Source organism: Oncorhynchus keta, chromosome 4, assembly GCF_023373465.1.
Source record: "Oncorhynchus keta strain PuntledgeMale-10-30-2019 chromosome 4, Oket_V2, whole genome shotgun sequence".
Taxonomy (NCBI): Eukaryota; Metazoa; Chordata; class Actinopteri; order Salmoniformes; family Salmonidae; genus Oncorhynchus; species Oncorhynchus keta.
The window spans coordinates 49137771-49162384 of record NC_068424.1 but is presented as its reverse complement, the minus strand read 5'-3'; the positions used below and the strand labels follow the sequence as shown (position 1 = coordinate 49162384).

Sequence of the window (24614 nt, the reverse complement as noted above, 5' to 3'; positions counted from 1 at the left end):
GCCTTAGTTAGATTCACTGGTCAGGTTTTTAAAATATCAAATCAATTGCTGTCAAAAAGGTAAGGAGAATGTATAATTCAGGAGAAACTCTTTCTACATTATTTGTTACAAATACATTTGCCCACATTGCTCATTTATTTTTTTACATTTGAACCATTATTTAACTAGGCAAATCGGTTAAGAACAAATTCTTATTTATGATGGCCAAACCCGGACAACGCTGGGCCAATTGTGCACGGCCCTAAGGGACTCCCAATCATGGCCGGTTGTGATACAGCCTGGAATCGAACCAGGGTGTCTAGTGATACCCCAAGCCCTGAAGAGATACATGCCTAGATGTCATTTTAGCCATTCTACAAATGATCTGGTGCTTGTATGCTAGTGTCTACATTAATTTTCAGTGTTATATTAGAAGTAATGCAAAATAGGTTTTGCTTGCTTGCTCGTCCATATTCCTTTATGTACTACGTTAACAAATGACGCGAGTCATCTCTGAGACTCAGAAAGCATATTTTGGTATCGTTCTAAAAGTGATGAGTGGTATTAGTTTTGATGTGTTTCTCAGAATGGCAGCATCTTCAAACATTTGGCCTTCTTGTTAAGGGAATGCCTTGATAGCACGACAAGCCAATCAATGTGGGGCAAGCCAGTTAAGGCACGCCTCTAGCAGAGCGTGGCCAGTCAAGAGTGTCGGATTCACGAGTGGGGGCAGGGCACTAAACAGCCCTGCCAAGCTGTAGCTGAGCGAAGTGAATGACGTCTCTGCCTTTGCAGCCGCCGACGCAGTGTTTGGTTTCCATTTTCACAGCCGAGTTTCGGGGTGGCCAACAACATGGAACCGGAGATTGAGGACAAAACGTTGGAATTAATGGTAAGCTTTTGTGACATTGACCCCTTAGACCGCTACTGGGAACAAAAAGGAGTCGTAGAGGCTTGAATCGAAGGCCGAACGTGGTACCAACCCGAACCGACGGTCGGGAGAGTTGGAGGAAAAAGGAAGGGGAACTAGAAAAAGAGGGAGGGCCTGAAACATCGATATTTTTTTCTTTGAGGGTCCTGGTGCAGCGACTGACTAGGTCGTCGAAAGCCTATTAGGCAAAGTGACAGGATAGTCCCTGATTTTTGAAATTGCCAAATTGAATCCGTAACCTCATGTGAAATAGGCGAATGGTTTCTGCAAGGCGTCCGCTTTCGGTGTAGCTTTTCACTGCGGTGACGCTGCGCCACTCGGCCCTGTGTCACAGCTAGTTAGCTAACTAGCCTGCTAACTATGGACACAACGTACCTGGCTAGTTAGCTGGATAGCTACAGGAATGCACATTTAATGTCTGATAACATATAATTAGATGTCGCCCACACCCTCCCATGTGCATTTCTGAATGTTCTTCTGGTGTGCGTGTTCATGTTTATAAAGCTGCGTAGAAGGAAGTGCACAACATTAACTCGCGAGGGGTAGTTTCATTGCTAACTCCATTGCTAACGAGTTGTTGGTTAAGCAACAAATAGTTGGCCACTGACATTGTGATGCATAAATAATTGTGACTTACTTGATTTCGACAGCTATAGATGGACAGCTGACATTTGTAACCAACTATCTTTTCATTCTTCAATTTACCAAGGTAACGTTAGCGAGCTCGCAGATTTATAGGTAACGTTAGCTAGATTGAACTAGCCACCTGACCAGTCCAAAACCAATATCATATTTTGGGGTGATGGCTAGCTGTTTGCCCAGAGTTCTACCTTGCACGTTTAACGTTACTAGTTGTTGGTCTGATGTCGTCTATCAAAAATTACATCTGCCTGTCAAGACTGTCAATTGGCTAACATTAGAATAATATTCCAGTGTTGGTAACTAGTAGCTGAAAACCGATATCTACAATAAGCCTGATAATTACAGTGAAATGGTTTGTTAAATAAGGAACCGATTTGGTTTCATCCAGCACAACAATCCTCATCCAAAGTTAAATTCCACCTAACCAGACTCGCTCCTCACCGCACCAATGATGGCTTTATTTTCACACTGAATCAGAAATCTCTAGGTGATTAACCTGTAACTACCTAATGAGTCTGTCAAGACTTCCAATAGAGTTTTCCCTTGTCCAATTAGGTCAGTCGTATCCCTCTCTTTAAACCATTAATAAGCTCAATGGTAAGCATTATTTGACATTGACTAAACCTAAATCAACACAACCACCCTGCAAGTAAACTACATTGATCTTGAGCTAGGATACATGTCCTGTTTCTGTTCCAGTTACCCCTTCCCTGTTTACCCTTTTCCCAACCTAGGCTATATTAGACAGTCCTATTAGATAGCATACTCACACTGAATTGACAATGTACATATGTTATTTATGTTCTAGATTATTCTGTGTGTATATTTTGACCCTATGTAAATCACTAACCACTTTCATAGTGTGAGGATGGAAGAACAGAGGGTGGGGCGTTAGCAAAAACCAAAGGCCTTAAAATTGAGTAACATGTCCATTGCGTAATCGTCCCTCCAACTTCTCTTCCTATCCCCACCCACTTCATATATCTAACAATGCTTTTGTGTGTCTGTCTATGCCTTGTGTGTGTGTAAGTATGTGTTTCTGCGCTCACTGTGCAAATGTGCGTGTAGCTCTAATACTGGTTTTTCCCCTCACTACCCCAACCCACCTCCTCTTCTCATCTTCACAAACACTGGTGTGATTACACACACCAATCTGTTCTTCACTTCACTCTTTCCTATTCTGTTTCGTCATATTTGTCTTCCCTCCACATTCCTCCCATTTCTTTCACTCCTTTTTGTCTACGTATATTCTACCCCCCATTTTCATCTTCCTCCTGCTACTCTCATCTATCCTCTACCTCTTCAACTCCTTTCCTCCACCCCTCATCTCGCTTGTTTCCTCATCTCTTTTCCTCCTTCTCTCTCTTCCCGTCCTTTCTCCCATCCCTGTCTCACGCCTCTTTTCTCTCCTTTCATTCCTCTTCCGATCTCTCCTTCTCTCACACAGTGCTCTGTACCTCGCTCTCTCTGGCTGGGCTGCTCCTCGGTGGCAGAGAGTTTGTGTGCACTCAGGTGCCTGCAGAGCATCCCCTCCACCCGGGCACACAACCAGGTTCTGCTACTCTCTCCTCTTAATTCTGACCTGCCTACTGCCCCCCCTCAGCCCCTTACCACACCATGAGCTGTGTCCTGCACCCTCCCCAGGCCCCCTTGCCTTCCCGCCTCTTCCTCCCAAAAACATGCTTCTCTCTCCAGCCCAGCTTACAGGATATCTGATATCTTGGCCCAAGTTCATATTTAGCCTTCTAGAAAATGGTTGATCAATACAGACAAGCTCGCCTGAAAGATGCCTCCCTCTTTCCTTGGTAAAAAAGTTGTTTTGGTCAAAGCTGAAGTGACATAGACCAAATTTCGATCAAAGATAGCATAATAGACTAACAAGTGAATCACAGGAACAGGATTGTATCAAGCCTAGCCAAACCCAGCTAGGTCTTGTGAAAGTAAAGCTTCAAATAGCTAGACAAAGTCTCTCCCTCCCTACTCTAAAGTTTGGGATTTTTATTTTTAAGTTCTGACAAAAGTTGCCCAGTTCACTTGACATGAGTTGTCTAGTTAATCGGAATTAGATGAGCAGAGTTGGGGCTGCTGGCTGGGGTGAAAGGAAGGAGAGGCTACCAGAGCATGTCACTTGTGGTGCAGTGCTAGGTTGCCTGGAGGTGTGTTGGGCAGGGGATGGTCTAGGAACCCCCCGCCCTGCCTGTGTTAGGGGGGGAGTGAGGGGCGCCATGGTATGCTCGCTGTCTCTGGCAGCCTGTCCCTAGGCTTGCTCTCTGTCTGTTAGTTTGTCTGCTCTGTATGGCACTGCTGCATGAACACTAGTGTCTGTCTCAGCCTTGACCCCTGACCTTGTCTGTGTACCCATCTGTCTGTGTACCCGTCTGACCTGTTACTATTGGTCTGTCAGTCTCTCCACTGAAGAGTGACAAATGATCCAGTGCAATATCAGTTTCATTTTTGCAGATCAGATAGTGGAGATGTGCTACTGTAGGCCATCTGAGGAAGTCCCTTGTGTTTCTCTTCTACATGCATCCATACACATCTGGACAGATTTCTCAATCTGTGAAAGTGTCAGGTGAAGTGTGTGTGGATGACACAGACATATAACAAGCACGGGCTGTATGTGTGTATCTGTTAACATTTTAAATGGGAGAGGGAACCCGTCTGGTTCAACCTTTAACAGTACTCCTCCCAGCATTCTCCCACTGTTTGTGGTTGCATCCTAAATGACACCCTATTCCCTATACAGTGTTGTGCTTTTGACACAAAGTAGTACGTAGTTGAGAATAGGGTGCCATTTGAAATGAAAACTGTCTGTGTTGTAGGGCTTGGTACTTGGTACTATCAGATTATGGTTTCATTACTGCAAGGTTTGTCTAGCAGCCATACCCACATACTCCAGTTTAATTTCCTGTCCAGACTTCACATCACAGGGAGAGGAGCTTTCTTATGTTATTAGCTAGCCGTGTGTGTGTGCCATTGTACTCTGCATTCTGCCACCATTTTGCACATTTGTGTTCATTTACCTTTTCTTAACAGACACCAAATGAGCTCTAACCATTCATTCCCCGTGTTCTTGTCTCTTCATACAGAACACATCAGTCATGGAGTCTCAGAACCACGTAGACGACCTCTCGCCAAAGAAGACCACAGTTCTCACCAAGGTGTGTGTGTAGGTGGATTATGAGGGTGTTGAATCTGTGTAATATATCTGAGGGATATTACATCGTAAAATGTGTCAATTGTCCTTGAAAAGGAACTTAAAATTTATGGCAATGGGCAATTCAATTTCAGTGGGAATGGAACCCGTAGTGCCGTGTGTGCGTGTATAACTCTGTCCTCTCCCTCTCAGCTTAGTAACGGTCCTGTGATGACGGGCTCTCGTAAGCGCCCGTCGGAGGGGAACAACGACAAGGAGAAGGAGCACTGCATCTCCCTGTTTGACCAGTGGTCCGAGACTGACCAAGTTGAGTTTGTAGAACACCTCATCTCCCGAATGTGCCACTACCAACACGGCCACATCAACTCCTACCTCAAACCCATGCTCCAACGAGACTTCGTCACAGCACTGCCAGGTAACACACACCTAGGGTTGTTGAGGTGAACGTAACACCGCCACACCGGCGGTCACAAGTCACGAAGGCAGTCAAATTCCACGTTTTTTGGGGGGGCTTCTCTAAGTTCTGATGCTGCTCATGGTCATTGGGTAGCGTACCAAACTTGCTAACTGCCTGGTACTCAGCACTCCCTCTAAGCACTCTGACATCAATGCAAATGTTATTGAAAATCTAATCACGCACTTCATGAGAGCTCATGTTGTGCAACATTTCAATAGGAAATGCAATTGCGTGTGAAAACAGAGTGATGGCCTCTACTAAAAAGCGGTTGTTCAGCTTTCTGTAGGCAGACCTAAAATATTTATTTCTCAACTTTACTAATATTAAGCACTTTGCTTATATTTACAACCGGAGTATAGCCTACCTGGCTGGCATGAAAATGAACCACGGGGAAAAGCGTCCTCCCTTCGCTATTTAAGTGCGTAGATTACATGTATGTTTTCCCACTGCCCCTGTTTCAATACAGGTGGGTGATAATGGTCCAACAAATTTCACTCATACAGTACCAGTCATCATTTTGGACACCTACTCATGCAAGGGTTTTTTATTTTTATTTACTATTTTCTACATTGTAGAATAGTTAACAAATTTAAATATATTTTCTTCAAAGTAGCCACCCTTTGCCTTGGATGACAGCTTTGCACACTCTTGGCATTCTCTCAACCAGCTTCACCTGGAATGCTTTTCCAATAAGTCTTGAAGGACTTCCCACATACAGTTGAAGTCGGAACTTTACATACACTTAGGTTAGTCATTAAAACTAGTTCTTCAACGACTCCACACATTTATTGTTAACAAACTATAGTTTGGCAAGTCGGTTAGAACATCTTTGTGCATGACACAAGTAACTTTTCCAACAATTGTTTATAGACAGATTATTTCATGTATAATTCACTGTATCACAATTCCAGTGGGTCAGAGGTTTACATACACTAAGTTGACTGTGCCTTTAAACACCTGTGGAAATTCCAGAAAATTATGTCATGGCTTTAGAAGCTTCTGATAGGCTACTTGACATAATTTGAGTCAATTGGAGGTGTATCTGTGGATGTATTTCAAGGCCTATATTCAAACTCAGTGCCTCTGTGCTTGACATCATGGGAAAATCCAAATAAATCAACCGAGACCTCCACAAGTAGACCTCCACAAGTCTGGTTCATCCTTGGGAGCAATGTCCAAATGCCTGAAGGTACCACGTTCATCTGTACAAACAATAGTACGCAAGTATAAACACCATGGGACCACGCAGCTGTCATACTGCTCAGGAAGGAGATGCGTTCTGTCTCCTGAAGATGAATGCACTTTGGTGCGAAAAGTGCAAATCAATCCCAGAACAACAGCAAAGGACCTTGTGAAGATGCTGGAGGAAACCGTTACAAATGTATCTATATCCACAACAAAAATGAGTCCAAATCAAGATAACCTAAAAGACCGCTCAGCAAGGAAGGAGCCACTGCTCCAAACCCGCCATAACAAAATCCAGACTACGGTTTGCAACTGCACATGGGGACAAAGATTGTACTTTTTGGAGAAATGTCCTCTGGTCTGATGAAACAAAAATATAACTGTTTGTCCATAATGACCATTGTTATGTTTGGAGGGAAAAGGGGGAGGCTTGCAAGCTGAAAACCATCCCAACTGTGAAGCATGGGGGTGGCAGCATCCTGTTGTGGAGGTACTTTTCTGCAGGAGGGACTGGTGCACTTCACAAAATAGATGGCATATTGAGGAAGGAAAATTGTGGATATATTGAAGCAACATCTCAAGACATGAGGCAGTAAGTTAAAGCTTGGTTGCAAATGGGTCCTCCAAATGGAGAATGACCCCAAGCGTACTTCCAGAGTTGTGGCAAAATGGCTTAAGAACAACAAAGTCAAGGTATTGGAGTGCCCGTCACAAAGCCCTGACCTCAATCTTAAGGAAAATTTGTGGGCAGAACTGGAAAGTGTGTGTGTGTGTGTGTGTGTGTGTGTGCAAGGAGGCCTACAAACCTGACTCAGTTACACCAGCTCTGTCAGGAGAAATGGGCCAAAATTCACCAAAGTTATTGTGAGAAGCTTGTGGGAGGCTACCCAAAACGTTTGACCCAAGTTAAACAATTTAAAGGCAATGCTACCAAATACTAATTGAGTGTATGTAAACTTCTGACCCACTGGGAATGTGACGGAAAAAAATCTGAATTACATCATTCTCTACTATTGTTCTGACATTTCAGTCTTTAAATAAAGTGGTGATCCTAACTGACCTAGACAGGGAATTTGTACTAGGATTAAATGTCAGGAATTGTGAAACTGAGTTTAAATGTATTTGGCTAAGGTTTGTGTAAACTTCTGACTTCAACTGTATGCTGAGCATTTGTTGGCTGCCTTGCCTTCACTCTGCAGTCCAAATCATCCCAAACCATCTCAATTGGGTTGAGGTCGGGTGATTGTGGAGGCCAGGTCATCTGATGCAGCACTCCATCACTCTCCTTGGTCAAATAGCCCTTACACAGCCTGGATGTGTGTTGGGTCATTGTCCTGTTGAGAAACAAATGATTGTCCCACCAAGCACAAACCAAATGGGATGGCGTATTGCTGCAGAATGCTGCTGTTGCCATGCTGGTTAAGTGTGCCTTGAATTCTAAAGAAATCACAGATGGTGTCACCAGTAAAGCACCATAACACCTCCTACTTCACTGTGGGTACCACACATGTGGAGATCATCCATTCACCTACTCTGCATCTCACAGACATGCGGTTGGAACCAAAAATCGCAAATTTGGACAATTTTCCACGGTTTCTTTGCAGCAATTCGACCATGAAGGCCTGCTTCACGCAGTCTCCTCTGAACAGTTTATGTTGAGGTTTGTCTGTTACTTGAACTCTGAAGCATTTATTTGGGCTGCAATATCTGAGGCTGGTAACGCTAATGAACTTGTCCTCTGCAGCAAGAGAACTCTGGTTCTTCCTTTCATGTGGCGGTCCTCATGAGAGCCAGTTTCATCATAGCACCACCTGATGGTTTTTGCGACTGCACTTGAAGAAGCTTTCAAAGTTCTTCACATTTTCCACATTGAGTGATGTTAATGTCTGAAAGTAATGGTGGACTGTTGTTTCTCTTTGCTTATTTGAGCTGTTCTTGCCATAATATGGACTTAGCCCTATTTGGTGAAAGACTATCTTCTGTATACAACCCCTACCTTGTCACAATACAACTGATTGGCTCAAACGCATTAAGAAGGAAAGAAATTACAGAAATTATTTTAACATGGCACACCTGTTCATTTAAATGCATTCCAGGTGACTACCTCATGAAGCTGGTTGAGAGAAGGCCAAGTCTCCAAAGCTGTCAAGGCAAAGGGTGGCAAAGGGTACTTTTTAAGAATCTCAAATATAAAATGATTTAAATTTTTTCAACACATTTCTTTTTTGGTTACCACATGATTCCATATGTGTTATTTCATAGTTTTGATGTCTTCACTATCACTCTTCAACGTAGAAAATAGTTTAAAAAATGAAGAAACCCTGGTATGGGTATTTGTCCAAACTTTTGACTGGTAATGTATATGCAAAGACAAGTTTATATCAATAATAGGCTAACATTGATACCCATCAGACTATCACTTGTGAATGATGTTTACATTTTATTTTTTTTGCGACTTTTTCGAATCAGTCTCACACCTCATGTTGCCCCCTAGCCCATAGGCCTATATGTTTCTTTAAAGTTTGTATCAAAACTAAAATGGCCAAATAACTTCTTAAAATGGAGCACATTAATCCGCTTTACAAGGGGTTAAGAGCCTAACCGGCATACATAAGCAGTGCGTGAGTTTCAAGTTTGGGGAAGATAATTTTCACTATATAAAATGCACCTTTATAAAAAGGATTACATGCATAATTGCATTTGCGGTCACTTTTGATAACGGTGTTTTCCCGTTAATGGAACATTCGTGCTTATATCCTACTGCCATGTACACATTGCTGTGCTTATAATGTGAAGAAATAAACTATTAGGCTATCAACATTTTAAGCTAAAAATTCTGATCTGTTACATCAGCCACATTGAGTAAATATAACCACTAGCATAAAAAATAAAAATCTAATAATTTGGGATCTATCGCATCCCATAACTGTCCCAGACTGTTTGGAATATTTATTTCTCACCCAATAGGTCGACTTTTGTACTATGGGGGATAGTAGATTGACATAGGCTAGTGCACTTGCTGTTCATCTTGTTGGCTGACGAGAAGTAAATGTGGACAGTTGTTCCAATATTTTCAATATGCACCTTTTGGAATTGGATAAGGACGCGCGCAGGCTGTTTTAGGGTGCATTATGGCCACACAAAGGGGATGCCACCATGAAATTGTAGATATTATCAAGTGCTTGTCAAATTGTGAATGAGAGATGATTGATGTGTGTACTGCCTGAATGGAAAAAAACAAAGCAGAGCTCATGCCTTTTCAAGCAGGATTTTTCAAATTAGTCTCATCGTGTAGCCTTGTAAGCAAATCTTGTCTGCCAAATGAACTAGTGTAGCCCACAGCCATTTGGCATTGCCACATCAGGACCTAACATAAAGACAACTCAGAGTATGCTATTTTCTTCTGAAACAGACTACATTTTCTTCATATCATGCTTCTTTAGACCTGTCTAAAATAAATAATGGATTCATTGTGAAGGTGTAGGCTATAATACATGGATTTCTCAGACTTTTTCAAACGTATATGTTTGAAAAGTCTGCATCAGTGGCTTGTAGGCTGTATGGAAGCCAGTAGATGCTAAATGTGTATGTTTAATTAACGGTCAATTACCGTGAGACCGACCAGTTATTTGCTTGGCAGTCACCGGCTGACAATTTCGTGACTGCCACAGCCATACACACCCTTTAACTTATTTTCCAGACACCCTTTCTCACCCGCGCGTACACACGTTCACACCTTCTTTTGGATGCGTCCGCTAGAGTCCAGCACAGGAATGTATTTTAAGCCTGAGCCCGTGACGTTCAGACCCTGCCCAATTCCGATTTACTTCTGCCTAATTTAAGGCCCAGCCCAACATTTGAAATAACTTCCCTCTGTTAGCTTCTGGTCTCAGTCTGCACTGTTGCATGCACTCTGCTGTTAATCGGCCTGTCTGAGTGTCCATAGCAACGGCTCCGCCTTTGGCTGCTCAATGACGGGACGTGGGGGAGTAGTTAGCCGCTCGCTGGCTAACGTTATTTCCTGTGACAATCTCCCCTGTCGACGCGGACAATATTCTGGTCTATTTGACGAGGTTAAAGCACTTCTGGCACCATGTTAGGCAGGTATGACTGTCGGCTACTGCACAGCAGATGACGAGCGAATGGCTCAACTTCAAAACGTTACTGATGGCAGAGCCCAGCCCGAAACCTATAAATTGACGAAAGAAACGGAGCTGCCCGACCCCCTAACCTGGTGTCTAGTGTTAGGTAGCAGAGCTCTATCTTCCACACACTTTTGCACTCCTTCACACACCATGCTCACACACCCAACAAACACTTACACCTCATCTCTCTCGCTTCCTCTCTCTAGCCCAGGGTCTGGACCACATAGCAGAGAACATCCTGTCGTTCCTGGACGCGCAGTCTCTGTGCTCCGCGGAGCTGGTGTGTAAGGAGTGGCAGAGGGTGATCTCAGAGGGCATGCTCTGGAAGAAACTCATAGAACGCATGGTCCGCACAGACCCCCTCTGGAAAGGCCTGTCCGAGAGGCACCAGTGGTGAGCATAAACACCAACGCTCGTCGAGTTACCTGAGACGGAGACACAAGGTGATTTCTCATTGGCTTATTGTTCTGTCCGTCATCTCAGGGAGAAGTATCTGTTCAAGAACCGAACGACAGAGGTCCCGCCCAACTCCTACTACCACTCCCTTTACCCCAAGATCATCCAGGACATAGAGGTTAGACTGTAGCTCTGTCCACAAAAAACCCTCGCCCTTCAGGCAGTGGCTACGTCTCAAATGGCCCCCTATTTCCTATTTAGTGCACTACTTTTCACCAGGGCTCTGGTGACCTTATGTAGGGAATAGGGTGCCATTTGGGGGGTGACGCGTTCTGTGTCTATAGACCGTGGGTGTGATTAAAAACAATCAATAAAGTTGATTAATACTTTTGATGAAGGGATCTATTTTGGTCTCACCCGTAGTTGCTCTTTTTCCCCATCCAATGTTTTTCCTCCCTCATATATCCACTCTTTTCTTTTTTCTTCTATATCCCCCTATTGTATGTGTTTCCTCTTGACATCTCTCTCTCCTTTCCACTACCTGTCAACCCCCTCTCTGCTCTGCTCACCTCTACCCCCTCTCCTCGCCTCTATCTCTCCTGTGTGTGTGTGTAGACTATTGAGGCTAACTGGCGGTGTGGCAGGCACAACCTGCAGAGGATCCAGTGTCGGTCAGAGAACAGTAAAGGAGTCTACTGTCTCCAGTACGACGACGATAAAATCATCAGCGGCCTGAGAGACAACTCCATAAAGGTGCGTGCGTGTACTTGTCTTTTTGGATGGGTCAAAGTGGATTAATCATCATGTTATTGCAGACTATGCCTTTGATGTGAAACAACAGCTGTCTGTATCTCAAAGGAAAGACATGAATTAAAGGATGAAAGGAGTCATTTGCCCACCCTCTGTGTGTTCCACTCATCTGTCTGGCCTGGAAAATGAGGGGGAGGAGGGAGGAAAGGGCTAGCCTGTCCATCTCCAGCGCTCTAGTACACTGGGATCCCTCCACACTGCATGGAAATGGGGCATGAACAATACTGAGACCAGCTTACCCTGACCCACATCTGCTCCTGCTCGCTTTCTCTCCCTTCCTCATGCTAACTCTTTCTTTTTCTACTCTCTCTCTCTCTCCTGACATCTCCTCCTCCCTCTATCGGTGTAGATCTGGGACAAGCAGTCTCTGGAGTGTCTGAAGATCCTGACAGGTCATACGGGGTCAGTGTTGTGTCTGCAGTATGATGAGAGAGTCATAGTCACTGGTTCCTCGGACTCCACTGTCAGGTATGACACAGTCATCTCATATATATATATAACACACACACACACAGGCTTAGTCCAAATGCAACCCTATTTCCCATGCAGTGCACTAGTTTTCACCAGGACCCATGGAGCTCTGGTCCAAAAGTAGTACACTACCATATATGGAATAGGGTGCCGTTTGAGGGGACAACCTTACACTGCCATCTGTCGCTATATTACCTACTGCTTTAGCCACCCGGTATGTCTTATCCACTCGGTATGTCAACTTTTTCCACATTTTGTTATGTTACAGCCTTATTCTAAAATTGCTGAAACTGTTTTTTTTCCCCTCGTCAATCTACACACAGTACCCCATAATGACAAAGCAAAAACAGTTTTTTAGAATACAGTTAGACATCCTGGGATTTAAAACATACGTTTCTTTTCCTCCAATTTCACATACTATAAAACGTTATATTTTCACATATGCTAAATGCCTACAATTTCGAACACATTATGGGTATTTGCACACGGCCAGTCTGTGATATCTTGTTTCACGGGGTTTATGGGACTTTGTAGGATGTGTGTCAGGTAGCTAGTGCCTTTGGAAGGTATTCACATCCCTTGACTTTTTCCACATTTTGTTACATTACAGCCTTATTCTAAAATTGCTGAAACTTTTTTCCCCCCTCATCAATCTACACACAGTACCCCATAAAGCAAAAACAGATTTTTAGAATACATAAGTATTCAGACCTTTGACTCATTACTTTGTTGAAGCAACTTTGGCATCGATTACAGCAACCAGTCTTCTTGGGTATGACGCTACCAACTTAGCACACCTGTATTTGGGGTCTTTCTCCCATTCTTCTCTGCAGATCCTCTCAAGCTCTGTCAGGTTGGATGGGGAGCGTCGCTGCACAGCTATTTTCAGGTTTCCAGAGATGTTCGATCGGGTTCAAGTCCGGTCTCTGGCTGGGCCACTCATGGACATTCCGAGACTTGTAGAAGCCACTCCTGAGTTGTCTTGGCTGTGTGCTTAGGGGCGTTGTCCTGTTGGAAGGTGAACCTTCACCCCAATCTGAGGTCCTGAGCGCTCTGGAGAAGGTTTTCATCAAGGATTTCGCGGAGGAACTCTGGAGCTCTGTCAGTGACAATCGGGTTCTTGGTCACCTCCCTGACCAAGGCCTTTCTTCCCCGATTGCTCAGTTTGGCCGGACGGCCAGACCTTGGAGGAGTCTTGGTGATTCCAAACTTCTTCCATTGACGAATGATTGAGGCCACTGTGTTTTTGGGGACCTTCAATGCTGCAGAAATCTTTTGGTACCCTTCCCCAGATCTGTGCCTTGATACAATCCTGTCTCACAGCTCTATGGACAATTCCTTTGACCTCTCGGCTTGGTTTTTGCTCTGACCTGTCTACTTATATAGGTTGGTTTGTGCCTTTCCAAATCATGTCCAATCAATTGAATTTACCACAGGTGGACTCCAATCAAGTTGTAGAAACATCTCAAGGATTATCAATGGAAACAGGATGCACCTGAGCTCAATTTCGATTTTCATAGCAAAGGATCTGAATACTTAAGTAAATAAGCTTTATTTTGTTGTTGTTTATACATTTGCAACAATGTCTAAACTTGTTTTCACTGTCATTATGGGGTATTGTGTGTAAATTGCTGAGGATTTTTATTTATTTAATTCATTTTAGAATAAGGCTGTAACGGAACAAAATGTGGAAAAAGTACATGATATAAATACATCTAGAATGGACATTGTTGTCCTAGAAACATAACTAAAAAGTTGTCTTGGTCAGGATCGCCAACAGTCTCCACATCTGTCTTGGATTCGCCCCAATACACACCACAGCCTTTGGATCACTGTCACTTCTGACTGTCACACCAGCCAACCCTCTGAGCAGCCAAACATAGGTCTCAAAGCAGAGAGAGAACACTCTGTCTGTGGTCTATCTATATATGAAACTATTCTGCCCTGTCTGCTCATTTATTTAAAGCTAGTTGAGGAGTGCTAAACTGCTGCCCAGCCATCTCTCTGTCTCTTTGATGCAATAGCTATATCATTTGTGAATGCCAGTCTCTCTCTACCACTCTTTGTGGTAATAATCAGTACTTCACCCTATCTTCTGTAGCTACACACACTCGTACACAGGGAGGAGATTGATATTTAAATTTAAATCGTCACCATTTCTCACCTTCCAATATAAGGCTAGCTGTTAGATTTCCTATCTGTAAGAGAGTTGTGATAGTCAATATGGTTAGTTAACATTTTCAATGTCACACAATGTCCAAACGGGAGATAGAGAGAGAGTGTGTGCGCACGCACCAGCACCAGCCCATGCCAGTCTCGGCTGCACACAGAAGCTCAACCTTCACACACTCATTACTTCACACTCTCCCTGGGAGGTATCCAAGGAAAATGTGACTTCACTTCCTTAGCGACGGCTTGACGGGCGCTTGTTTATGGCTTTGAGTCTCAGCTTTTCCAGTGTGTGTTCTGAGTTTGTGTGTTTGATCCCCCCCCTGTCGTACAGTGGAACTCAATAAAAACGCTCTTAACGGCTGGTCCCTAGTGTGGGGTGTGTTGACTGGGACGGCGCAGTGTCCAGCCTAGGCCGCTTCGGTCTGTTTAGCAGAGCTTTCGTTAATCAGTCTCGTTCTTTATTTTTTATAATACCCCCCCGTTTCTCCTTCTCCCTCCCTTCCCTCCCTTTTTTTAAATCTCCCTCCACCCTCCCCTTCTCCTCTGTCTGTCTCCCTCGCTCACCCAGGGTGTGGGACGTGACGTCGGGTGAGGTATTGAACACCCTGATCCATCACAACGAGGCGGTGCTCCACCTGCGCTTCTGCAACGGTCTGATGGTGACGTGTTCCAAGGACCGCTCCATCGCCGTGTGGGACATGGCCTCGCCCACCGACATCAGCCTCCGGCGGGTCCTCGTGGGTCACCGTGCCGCCGTCAACGTGGTCGATTTTGACGACAAATACATTGTGTCGGCTTCGGGGGATCGCACCATCAAGGTGAGAGGTGTGTGTGTGTGTGTGTGTGTGTGTGTGTGTGTGTGTGGATCATGAGATATGAAATGTGGGGCTAGCGAGTATGTGGGTGCACACGGACATCTAGAAGAAAAAGAAACGCACCGCTATTAAGACGAGGTGCTGGCTAGCGGAGTAGAAAACTTGAAAATAAAAGAGAGCCGCACTCTAGGAGCTCAGATGCAAAAATGTAATTACCAACGTTTCGACAGCCAAGCTGTCTTCATCAGGGTATAATCACAAACACTGAGGGATGACTCGTTTATATATTGTCAAAAGACACAGGTGTCTGTAATTGTGGCCAAGAGTGGCCTAATATCATTGGTTAATAATCAAATATTAAAATGTCATACAAACAACAAATGGATACATTCATTTGACTACACAAGTTTACAATTACAATGGCAAAGTCACAATCACGGCTTCAGATCAAAGTCTACGTTGAGACCGAAGGGCGCAAGGGTCTTTAAATTAAAGATCCAGGCAGCCTCTCGTTTTAACAATAAATTATCAAGGTCACCCCCTCTCCTAGGGAGGGTGACATGTTCGATGCCAATATAACGCAGAGACGAAATCGAATTGTTTGTAAACTTGTGTAGTCAAATTAATCTATGTTCGTATGCTATCCATTTGTTCTTTGTATGACATTTTAATATTTGATTATTAACCAATGGTATTAGGCCACTCTTGGCCATGATTACAGACACCTGTGTCATTTGACACTATATAAACAAGTCATCCCTCAGTGTATGTGATTATACCCTGATGAAGACAGCTTGGCTGTCGAAACGTTGGTAATTACATTTTTGCATCTGAGCTCCTAGAGTGTGCGGCTCTTTTATTTTCAAGGTGCACACGGACATACCTTGTCTCTACAATATTTTATATTGTAGTTGTTTCTGTTGAATATTTGATGTCCGTCTCCCTCTCTCTCTGCTGCCCCCTGTAGGTGTGGAGCACTAGTACCTGTGAGTTTGTGCGCACGCTAAACGGACACAAGCGAGGCATCGCCTGCCTGCAGTACAGAGACAGACTGGTGGTCAGTGGCTCCTCGGACAACACCATACGGTAGGAGACTGGCCCTGTCCTAAATCTGTCCTGCCTACTACTGTACTAATCATCCTACATCCTATTTTTGACATAATGTTCAGAAATAACGTATGCAGTAAGCAATAAATATCTATGTACCAGACTCGCCCATACTGAGAATGCGTCAGCTAATGCACAATGGCGACTTTTCCCATCGTTTGTTCATTTTGGTACAGCGCGTCCCCTTACCTGATTGTCAGCTGTTGTCAATCACACATGGGTCTGAAAAGGTGATTTTCTTACTCAATAGCATGCAGTGAATCCGTACTAGATGAAAAGAGGAAACGAGTATGACATCTGGCCTTTTAAAACATACTACGCCCCCTCCCCTCCAATTTCACATACTATAAAACGTTATATTTTCACATAGGCTAAATGCCTACTATTTAGAACACATTATGGGTATTTGCACACGGCCAGTCTGTGATATCTTGTTTCACGGGGTTTATGGGACTTTGTAGGATGTGTGTCAGGTAGGTAGTGCCTTTGGAAGGTATTCAGATCTCTTGACTTTTTCCACATTTTGTTATTCTAAAATAGATTAAATTGTTTTTCCCTTCATCAATCTACACACACTACTCCATAATAATAAAGCAAAAACATGTTTTCAGAAATTTGTGCAGATGTTACAATTAAAAAAATGGAAGTATTACATTTACATAAGTATTCAGACCCTTTACTCAGTACTTTGAAGCCCCTTTTGCAGCGATTACAAACTTGAGTATGACGCTACAAGCGTCATACCCACAGCATAATGCTGCCACCACCATGCTTCACCGTAGGGATTGTGCCCGATTTTTTCCAGAGGTGACGTTTGTCATTCAGGCCAAAGAGTTCAATGTTGGTTTCATCAGACCAGACAATCTTGTTTCTCATGGTCTGAGAGTCATTAGGTGCCTTTTGGTAAACTCGAAGTGGACTGTCTTGTGCCTTTTACTGAGGAATGGCTTCCAGACGGCCACTACCATAAAGGCCTGATTGGTGGAGTGCTGCAGAGATGGTTGTCCTTCTGAAAGATATCCCCTGTCTCCACAGAGGAACTCTAGGGCTCTGTCAGAGTAACCATCGGGTTCTTGGTCACCTCCCTGACCAAGGCCCTTCTCCCCCGATTGCTCCCCTGAGTTTTGCACACACTTGGCATGCTCTCAACCAGCTTAATGAGGTAGTCATCTGGAATGCATTTAAATGAACAGGTGTGATTTTTGAACAACTACCTCATCTCTGTACCCCACGCATACACTTATCTGAATTTCACCCACAATGACCAGGGAGGTTTTCCAATGCCTCGCAAAGAAGGCAACCCATTTATATAATCATCAACGCTGATCAGGCCAGGTACTGGCCGACATTCCGCCCTAGGCGAGACAAAGTAATTGCCACCCTCCTAATTTTTATGAATGCCCCATGTGGTCACCTACAGTTTGTAAAACAGGCAATTTACAGTTAATCCCTGTCATTTCTGCCTGAATTAAATACAGTAATTTGTCATTTTTGGAGTGGAAACGTTGTTTGTTACACTTGTGAGTAACAAGACGTACCATTTAGGAGCTCCATGTGAGCATGTCTGGTTTCCCTGTTGATCATGTTTTTTCTTGAACCTTTATTTAACAGTTAAGAACAAATTCTTATTTACAATGACGGCGTACCAGGGAACAGTGGGTTAACTGCTTTGTTCAGGGGCAGAACAACATATTTATACCTTGTCAGCTCGGGAATTCGATCCAGCAACCTTTTTGGTTACTGGTCCAAGGCTGTAACCACTAGGCTACCTGCCACCCCTGATGTTAATGGAGAACATGCGCCTGAGCACGCATAGACGCACCTGGCCTGCTTCTCGCAAATGTCAAATGTAGTATAGTGCCCATCTGGGCTTCTCAGAATTTTTTTGTATGCATGTTACTAACAGTATTTGAAGAATCTTTCATGTTACTAACAGTATTTGAAGAATCTTTCTAACACTCCTACCCCTTGATAGATAGATTAAATAGGCTCTGGACATGTTTCGATTTTGATGATTGTCAATTTCATTATTCAAAATGTTTCTTAAAGTAGCCTGTCTGGACTCCGTCTCTTTAAGAATCAAAACGTCCCTGTCATGATTTAATCTTTTAAAAGGCCTATTTTCAGTAGCTTAGTCTACATTTTTTCTCTCATTACGGCGTCTTCTCTTTGAAGAACATATGCCACTGCCATCAAATGACCGCAGCAGCAGGGTTTGTGACATTATGGTACGATTTCGGGAAAAGTGGGGAAAACCCATCAGACTTCGTTTGAATGGTTTTGTGCATCAAAGTAGGATCTTTATTTATATATTTCGTGCAGGAGAGGACAAGGTAGGCATATCTTTATTTTGACTCTTCATGTTGTCAATACTAAAATGCAACAGATCCCGCTCCAACCTGGCCTTAATTTGTTGATTTTGATGTTTATAACACAGGTGGCTGGTGGCTCCTTAACTGAGGAGGACTGGCTCGTGGTAATGGCTGTGACGGAATACATTAAACAGAAACCATGCGTTTAATGAGTACGATACCATGTTTGATACCATTCCAGACATTATTATGAACTGTCCTCCCCTCAGCAGCCTTCAGTGATGTATTTTTATCATTAATAACCTGGATAGTCATTAAATGCCATGATGATAGTGAAGTGTTTCAAATAGGTTTTATTTGGACGCATATCCATGTAAACAAGTATATAAACAGAGTTGTGACCTCCCCCTGAACTGTTATGTCGGTGACTGTGTACATTGGCCTGGCCAGTTACCGTAACCTCAAATTCCAAGACTAGTAGGGGAAAACTGATGGATAAATGACAGTGAAAAGGAAGCCTGTAGAGGGAAAAAAAGATTCCAAAACATGCATCCTGTTTGTGATAAGGCACTAAAGTACAACTGCAGAAAATTTGCCAAATAAATTAGCTTCATGCCATGAATACAGAGTTCTGTTTGGGACAAATCGTACAGTGTCCTGTGTTGCTCAGTTGGTACAGCATGGTGCTTGCAACACCAGCGTTGTGGGTTTGATTCCCACTGGGGACCAGAATGGGGAAAAAATAATTGCACTCACTACTGTAAGTCGCTCTGGATAAGAGCATCTGCTAAATGACTAAAATGTACACACTTATTTTTTCATGCATGGTTGTGGCTGCATCATGTTATGGGCAGTGGTGTAAAGGAAAGAAAAATACTTAAGTCATTTTTGGAGGGTATCTACTTTACTTTATATTTTCTACCATTTTTTTATGTTACTACATTCCTAATGAAAATAATGTACTTTTTACTCCATACATTTTCCTTGACATCCCAAAATACTCGTTGCATTTCGAATGCTTAGCAGGACATGAAAATAGTCCAATTCACACACTTCGAGAGAACATCCCTGGTCATCCTTACTGCCTCTGATCTGTTGGACTCACTAAACACAAATGCTTTGTTTGTAAATTATGTCTGAGTATTGGAGTGTGCCTCTAGCTATACTTTTTTTATTATTTTTTTAATATGGTGCCGTTTGGTTTTCTTAATATAAAGAATTTGAAATGATTTATACTTTTGATAGTGAAGTATATTTAAAACCAAATACTTTTTAGACTTTTACTCAAGTAGTATTTTACTGGGTGACACTTACTTGAGTCATTTTCTATTAAGGTATGTTTTACTCAAGTATGGGCATGCTTGTCATTGGCAAGGACTAAGGCGTTTTATAATGAAAAGACACAGAATAGAGCTAAGCACAGGTAGAAATCCTAGAGGAAAACCTGGTTCAGTCTGCTTTTCACCAGACACCGGGAGATGAGTTCACCTTTCAGCTGGACAAAAACACAAAGCCTAATCTATACTGGAGTTGCTTACCAAGAAGACAGTGAATGATCCTGAGTTAGTTTTGACTTAAATCTATTTGTACCTGAAAATGGTTGTCTAGCAATGATCAACAACTACTTTGATAGAACTTGGAAGAATTTTGATAAGAATAATGGGCAAATGTTGCGCAATCCAGGTGTGGAAAGCTCTTCGACTTACCCAGAAAGACTCCGCTGTAACTGCTGGCAAAGTGCTTCTACAAAGTATTGATGTGTGTGAATACTTATGTCAATGAGATTTCTGGTTGAATCTGTGCTTTCACTGCTCGACCGAGGGGACCGTACGGGTAATTGTATGTGTGGGGTACAGAGGAAGCCATTCAAAAAATAATATTAAACACTATTATTGCACACCAGTGAGTCCATGCAACTTATGTGACTTGTTAAGAACATTTTTACTCCTGAACTTATTTAGGCTTGCCCTAAATAAAGGTTGTGAATACCTTTTCTGAAAGCTGTGTGTGTGTGTGAACGTATGGTTTTGTGTGTGAACGTATGGTTTTTTGTGTGAACGTATGGTTTATTGTGTGAACGTATGGTTTATTGTGTGAACGTATGGTTTATTGTGTGAACGTATGGTTTATTGTGTGAACGTGTGGTTTATTGTGTGAACGTGTGGTTTATTGTGTGAACGTGTGGTTTATTGTGTGAACGTATGGTTTATTGTGTGAACGTATGGTTTATTGTGTGAACGTGTGGTTTATTGTGTGAACGTGTGGTTTATTGTGTGAACGTATGGTTTATTGTGTGAACGTGTGGTTTATTGTGTGAACGTGTGGTTTATTGTGTGAACGTGTGGTTTATTGTGTGAACGTGTGGTTTATTGTGTGAACGTGTGGTTTATTGTGTGAACGTGTGGTTTCTTTCCAGGTTATGGGATATTGAGTGTGGAGCGTGTTTGCGAGTGTTGGAAGGTCATGAGGAACTAGTCCGCTGCATTCGCTTTGACAACAAGAGGATTGTCAGTGGTGCCTATGACGGGTGAGAGACACACACACAGACAATGAGTTTATAGGTTGTCTTTTTACAATTCACACGCACACTGCTGTTCTACTGACCTCGTCTCTCTCTGCAGTAAGATCAAGGTGTGGGACCTGCAAGCTGCCCTGGACCCACGAGCCCCAGCCAGCACCTTGTGTCTGCGCACACTGGTGGTGAGTATCTTTTGTTTGCTTTAATCTTTTAATGTCTCGTCTGTTGTAGACCGTAGCGTTACGTGGTTTGTGTGTGTGTTTTTCAGGAGCACTCGGGGCGCGTGTTCCGGCTGCAGTTTGACGAGTTCCAGATCATCAGCAGTTCCCATGATGACACCATCCTCATCTGGGACTTCCTGAACGTGTCGACCAATGGACAGTCAGAGGGCCGGTCCCCCTCACGCACCTACACTTATATCTCCAGATAGCAGGTAACACACACACACACGCACGCTCAACCATTTATGTGCACGCACGCTCAACCATGTATGTGCACGCACGCGCAACCATGTATGTGCACGCACGCGCAACCATGTATGTGCACGCACGCTCAACCATGTATGTGCACGCACGCTCAACCATGTATGTGACAAATCAAATTTGATTTGAACTCTGGCTTGGAGTTTCTGACCCGTCTCTGTCCTTCAGGTGGCGCCATCCACTGCAGCGAGTCTTGGAGGAGCTGAGATCTGATTGGCTGATGGAGGGTGTGTTGCAGAGAGGAGCTCAACTCGTCTTCTTCCTCATCCTTCTGTCCATATACCCATTCTGACAAGGACTTAGGTCTCCCACCACACCCCTGAAACACACACACACGCACTGCAACTTTTCCTGCAGTTGAACCCACACCCACACATTCTTATTATATCACTAACTTATGTTCTCCAGTCAACACTAACCCACCACAGTAAAAAAAATGTTTTTACATATCTTACACCAGACATGACCTAATCACTTACCTTAAGAAGTCCTACCATAAGCTCTAGTTCTTCAGTTCTCACCCCCAACCCCACCTAGACACACGTGCTCGTATGGACGGAGAATGACCTTGCTGCTGCGGTGTGGGAGAGAGAGACTTTTATCTCGGCTCTGAGTGAGGAAGGATGAGCGATGGAGTTAGTTAATGAGTGAAGAATGAAGACTCCACTCAATCTATCCTGGTTCCCACTCTTCTCCCTGGGATGAACACTTGGTTCGGAACGCGGAACACACACGTGTGTGTGTGTGAACCTGTAAAATGCGGCATAGACTAATAGAAAGACTGGCAGTATTGCTCCGTCACCATGGAAATGGATGTGCATGTTGAGGTTGCCGGGATACGTCGTCCCGGGCGACACCTAAGCTCTTTCCTTTTACGGCTGTTTTACTTTCTGAATGTTTTTTTTTTTTATTATTTTGTTTTTATATTTTATTTGACAAATCATTTTGTTCTTAGTGAAATTATACTAAGCATTGTAGTTATTTTTCTGTCTCTTATTCTCATTGTCTTTCTCATTCACTCTTCTCAGTCGTTTCCGCTCACCATCTCTCTATCCATCCATGCTCGCTTTAGTTATGAGAGAAGCTGGAACTCTGAATGCAATTTAGCTGTAAAACTGAGTCCTCTTGTCAAAATTGTTCTATATTAAAATGATTTTTTTAAAGAAAATGATATTGTGAATAAAGTACTTGATAGTGATTGGGTATTGAGCCAACTAACATAAATGACTGTATGTGTCTGTCTGTTTATCCCTTGTGACATTATTGTGTGTGTGTGTGTGTGTGTGTGTGTGGCTGCATCAGTAAGTGTGCCCAGATGAGTGTTAGCGTCTGCGTCCTTGAAGCTGAAATCTGCATTTGCTGAAACTGCCACGTCCGTTTAGGATATTACGACGAAAAGGAGGTTACTTAAAACAACGAACACTGTTCTTTCCCCTCTTACGTCATCGCACACCCGTTAGAAAATCGGAGAATACGTACTGCGTTTTTTAACTTTTCAATTTGACCTCTGCATGTTTTGGGAAGGACCCATAAGTAAGCATTTCACTGTTTAGTCTACACCTGTTTACGAAGCATGTGACAAAATGTGTTTGTTTTTTTACCGCATTACAAGCCACTCGACTCTGTTTAATCAACAAAACAGTAACAAACGTGCTGGGGCGAACAGTGGGGTTTGTGTCACGAATTCTGGATTCTAGCTTTAGTGAACTTTCAACATCATTGCAGATGGGTAGGTATACATGGACATCATTAACGTGTCTGTTCTCGTCTAAGGTTTGCCACCGGGTGGCGCTCTAACCCTACTGTATCACTGAGCCTGATATGGTGTAACACTAGTCCTACCCAAGTAGTTACACTGCTTATATCCCATTACAACTTGTTCTGATACACTACCCACTCGTGTGAATAGGATAACCTACCCTGTAGGAACAGTATGTCGTTTTCCTTCGCGACAAATATTTAGTTTCCCTTTTAAAAGTAGTAGTGATGGGAGTAAAGCTTTCATATGGAACCTAAAGCGGCTGTTGGGTTATTTAAAAATAATAATTTAGTACCAATTTGTACTGCAGTTTCAAATGCCAGAGTTCAAACTCCAACCTACAGAGCTTCCATGCATTGCAAATGTCACCGTTCCCTATTGTCCCTGGTCAAAAGCAGTGCACTAATATAAAGAATAGGGTTCCATTCATGACTGGGATAGCTGAGCCTCTTGGGTAGAGTTAGGGAGTAAATGTACTGTAGAAACGGGCTCCATACCAGCAGCCTTTATCCTTCACCAACGGATGGGTGGGTTAAACTTTTTATTCTAAGTTTGTGTTGGAGGGGGAAGAGTAGAGTGCCTGTGTTGTGGCAGAGTACCCTGAGTGTAAATAACTGTTGTCAAATGGATGTGTGGGGTGGTGTAGAAATGTCTGTGTGTGACTGCACTTGTTTTCCTACATATCAGGACCCCAATATCCTAACGTTTCACCCGAAAACAAAGCTCTGTGTGTGAGACTGTTTAGAGAGAGAGAGAGAGTGTGTGTGTGTGTGTGTGTGTGTGTGTGTGTACGCGCTTACTCTGGCTCTTTCGGATTTGGGCCCATAATTCCTGGAGCTCTCAGGTCATAGTGCCGTTCTCACACATATTTGGCATTCTTTCCCCGAAATGATTACCATACACCTTCTACTCTGGGTTTGGCTCCGCAGAATATTTCCATCATTCCGAGAGGAACTGCAGCGATGTTCCAGAACCCCCTCCCCTACAGTTCAGATTCCTCACTCTCATGCTCCTGCCTTCCTTGGAATCCTCGGGTACAGCCCTTTTTCCCCCCTGAGTCAGCTGTTTGTGTCTGCCGACGTGATTGGGTCATTCGGCAGCGGCACCTCTATAAAGACCTCCCGGGAGGGATGGGGGAGTAGGTAGCGTGTAAGAGACGTGCTGCATCTCAATAGTCCAACGTTGGTTGCTCCCTTTCCCTTGTTCCTTTCCTTCATCGGCTCAGATGTGAAAGAACTGGACAGGTGTAAGTAACTGGCCAGTAGGCTTTGCTTAG

General features: G+C 43.5%; 1 protein-coding gene across 2 annotated transcripts; it reads left to right on the top strand.

Moving 5' to 3' along the window:
- Nucleotides 1-682: 682 nt before the first annotated feature.
- Nucleotides 683-22803, top strand: LOC118381903 (F-box and WD repeat domain-containing 11-B). Of its 2 annotated transcripts, none has more exons than XM_035768784.2 (13): nt 683-871; nt 4642-4713; nt 4902-5124; nt 10703-10889; nt 10980-11070; nt 11508-11645; nt 12052-12170; nt 14914-15163; nt 16128-16246; nt 20996-21106; nt 21201-21279; nt 21366-21530; nt 21748-22803. In XM_035768784.2, the coding sequence occupies exons 1-12, from the start codon at nt 833-835 to the stop codon at nt 21525-21527; spliced, it is 1590 nt and encodes a 529-aa protein (XP_035624677.1). In that variant the 5' UTR covers nt 683-832; the 3' UTR covers nt 21528-21530; nt 21748-22803. The 2 variants fall into 2 exon arrangements, with proteins under 2 accessions (XP_035624677.1, XP_035624685.1); XM_035768792.2 differs by lacking the exon at nt 683-871 and adding an exon at nt 3033-3104.
- The last annotated feature ends 1811 nt before the right edge of the window (nt 22804-24614 follow it).

What these genes read in the sequence shown, in the direction of transcription:
- LOC118381903 (XM_035768784.2), top strand. Translation starts at nt 833, where the DNA reads ATGGAACCGGAGATTGAGGACAAAACGTTGGAATTAATG. An exon ending in TCCTCGGACAACACCATACG is followed by an intron (nt 16,247 to 20,995) that starts GTAGGAGACTGG and finishes GTTTCTTTCCAG; the next exon opens with GTTATGGGATATTGAGTGTG. An exon ending in GTCAGTGGTGCCTATGACGG is followed by an intron (nt 21,107 to 21,200) that starts GTGAGAGACACA and finishes CTCTCTCTGCAG; the next exon opens with TAAGATCAAGGTGTGGGACC.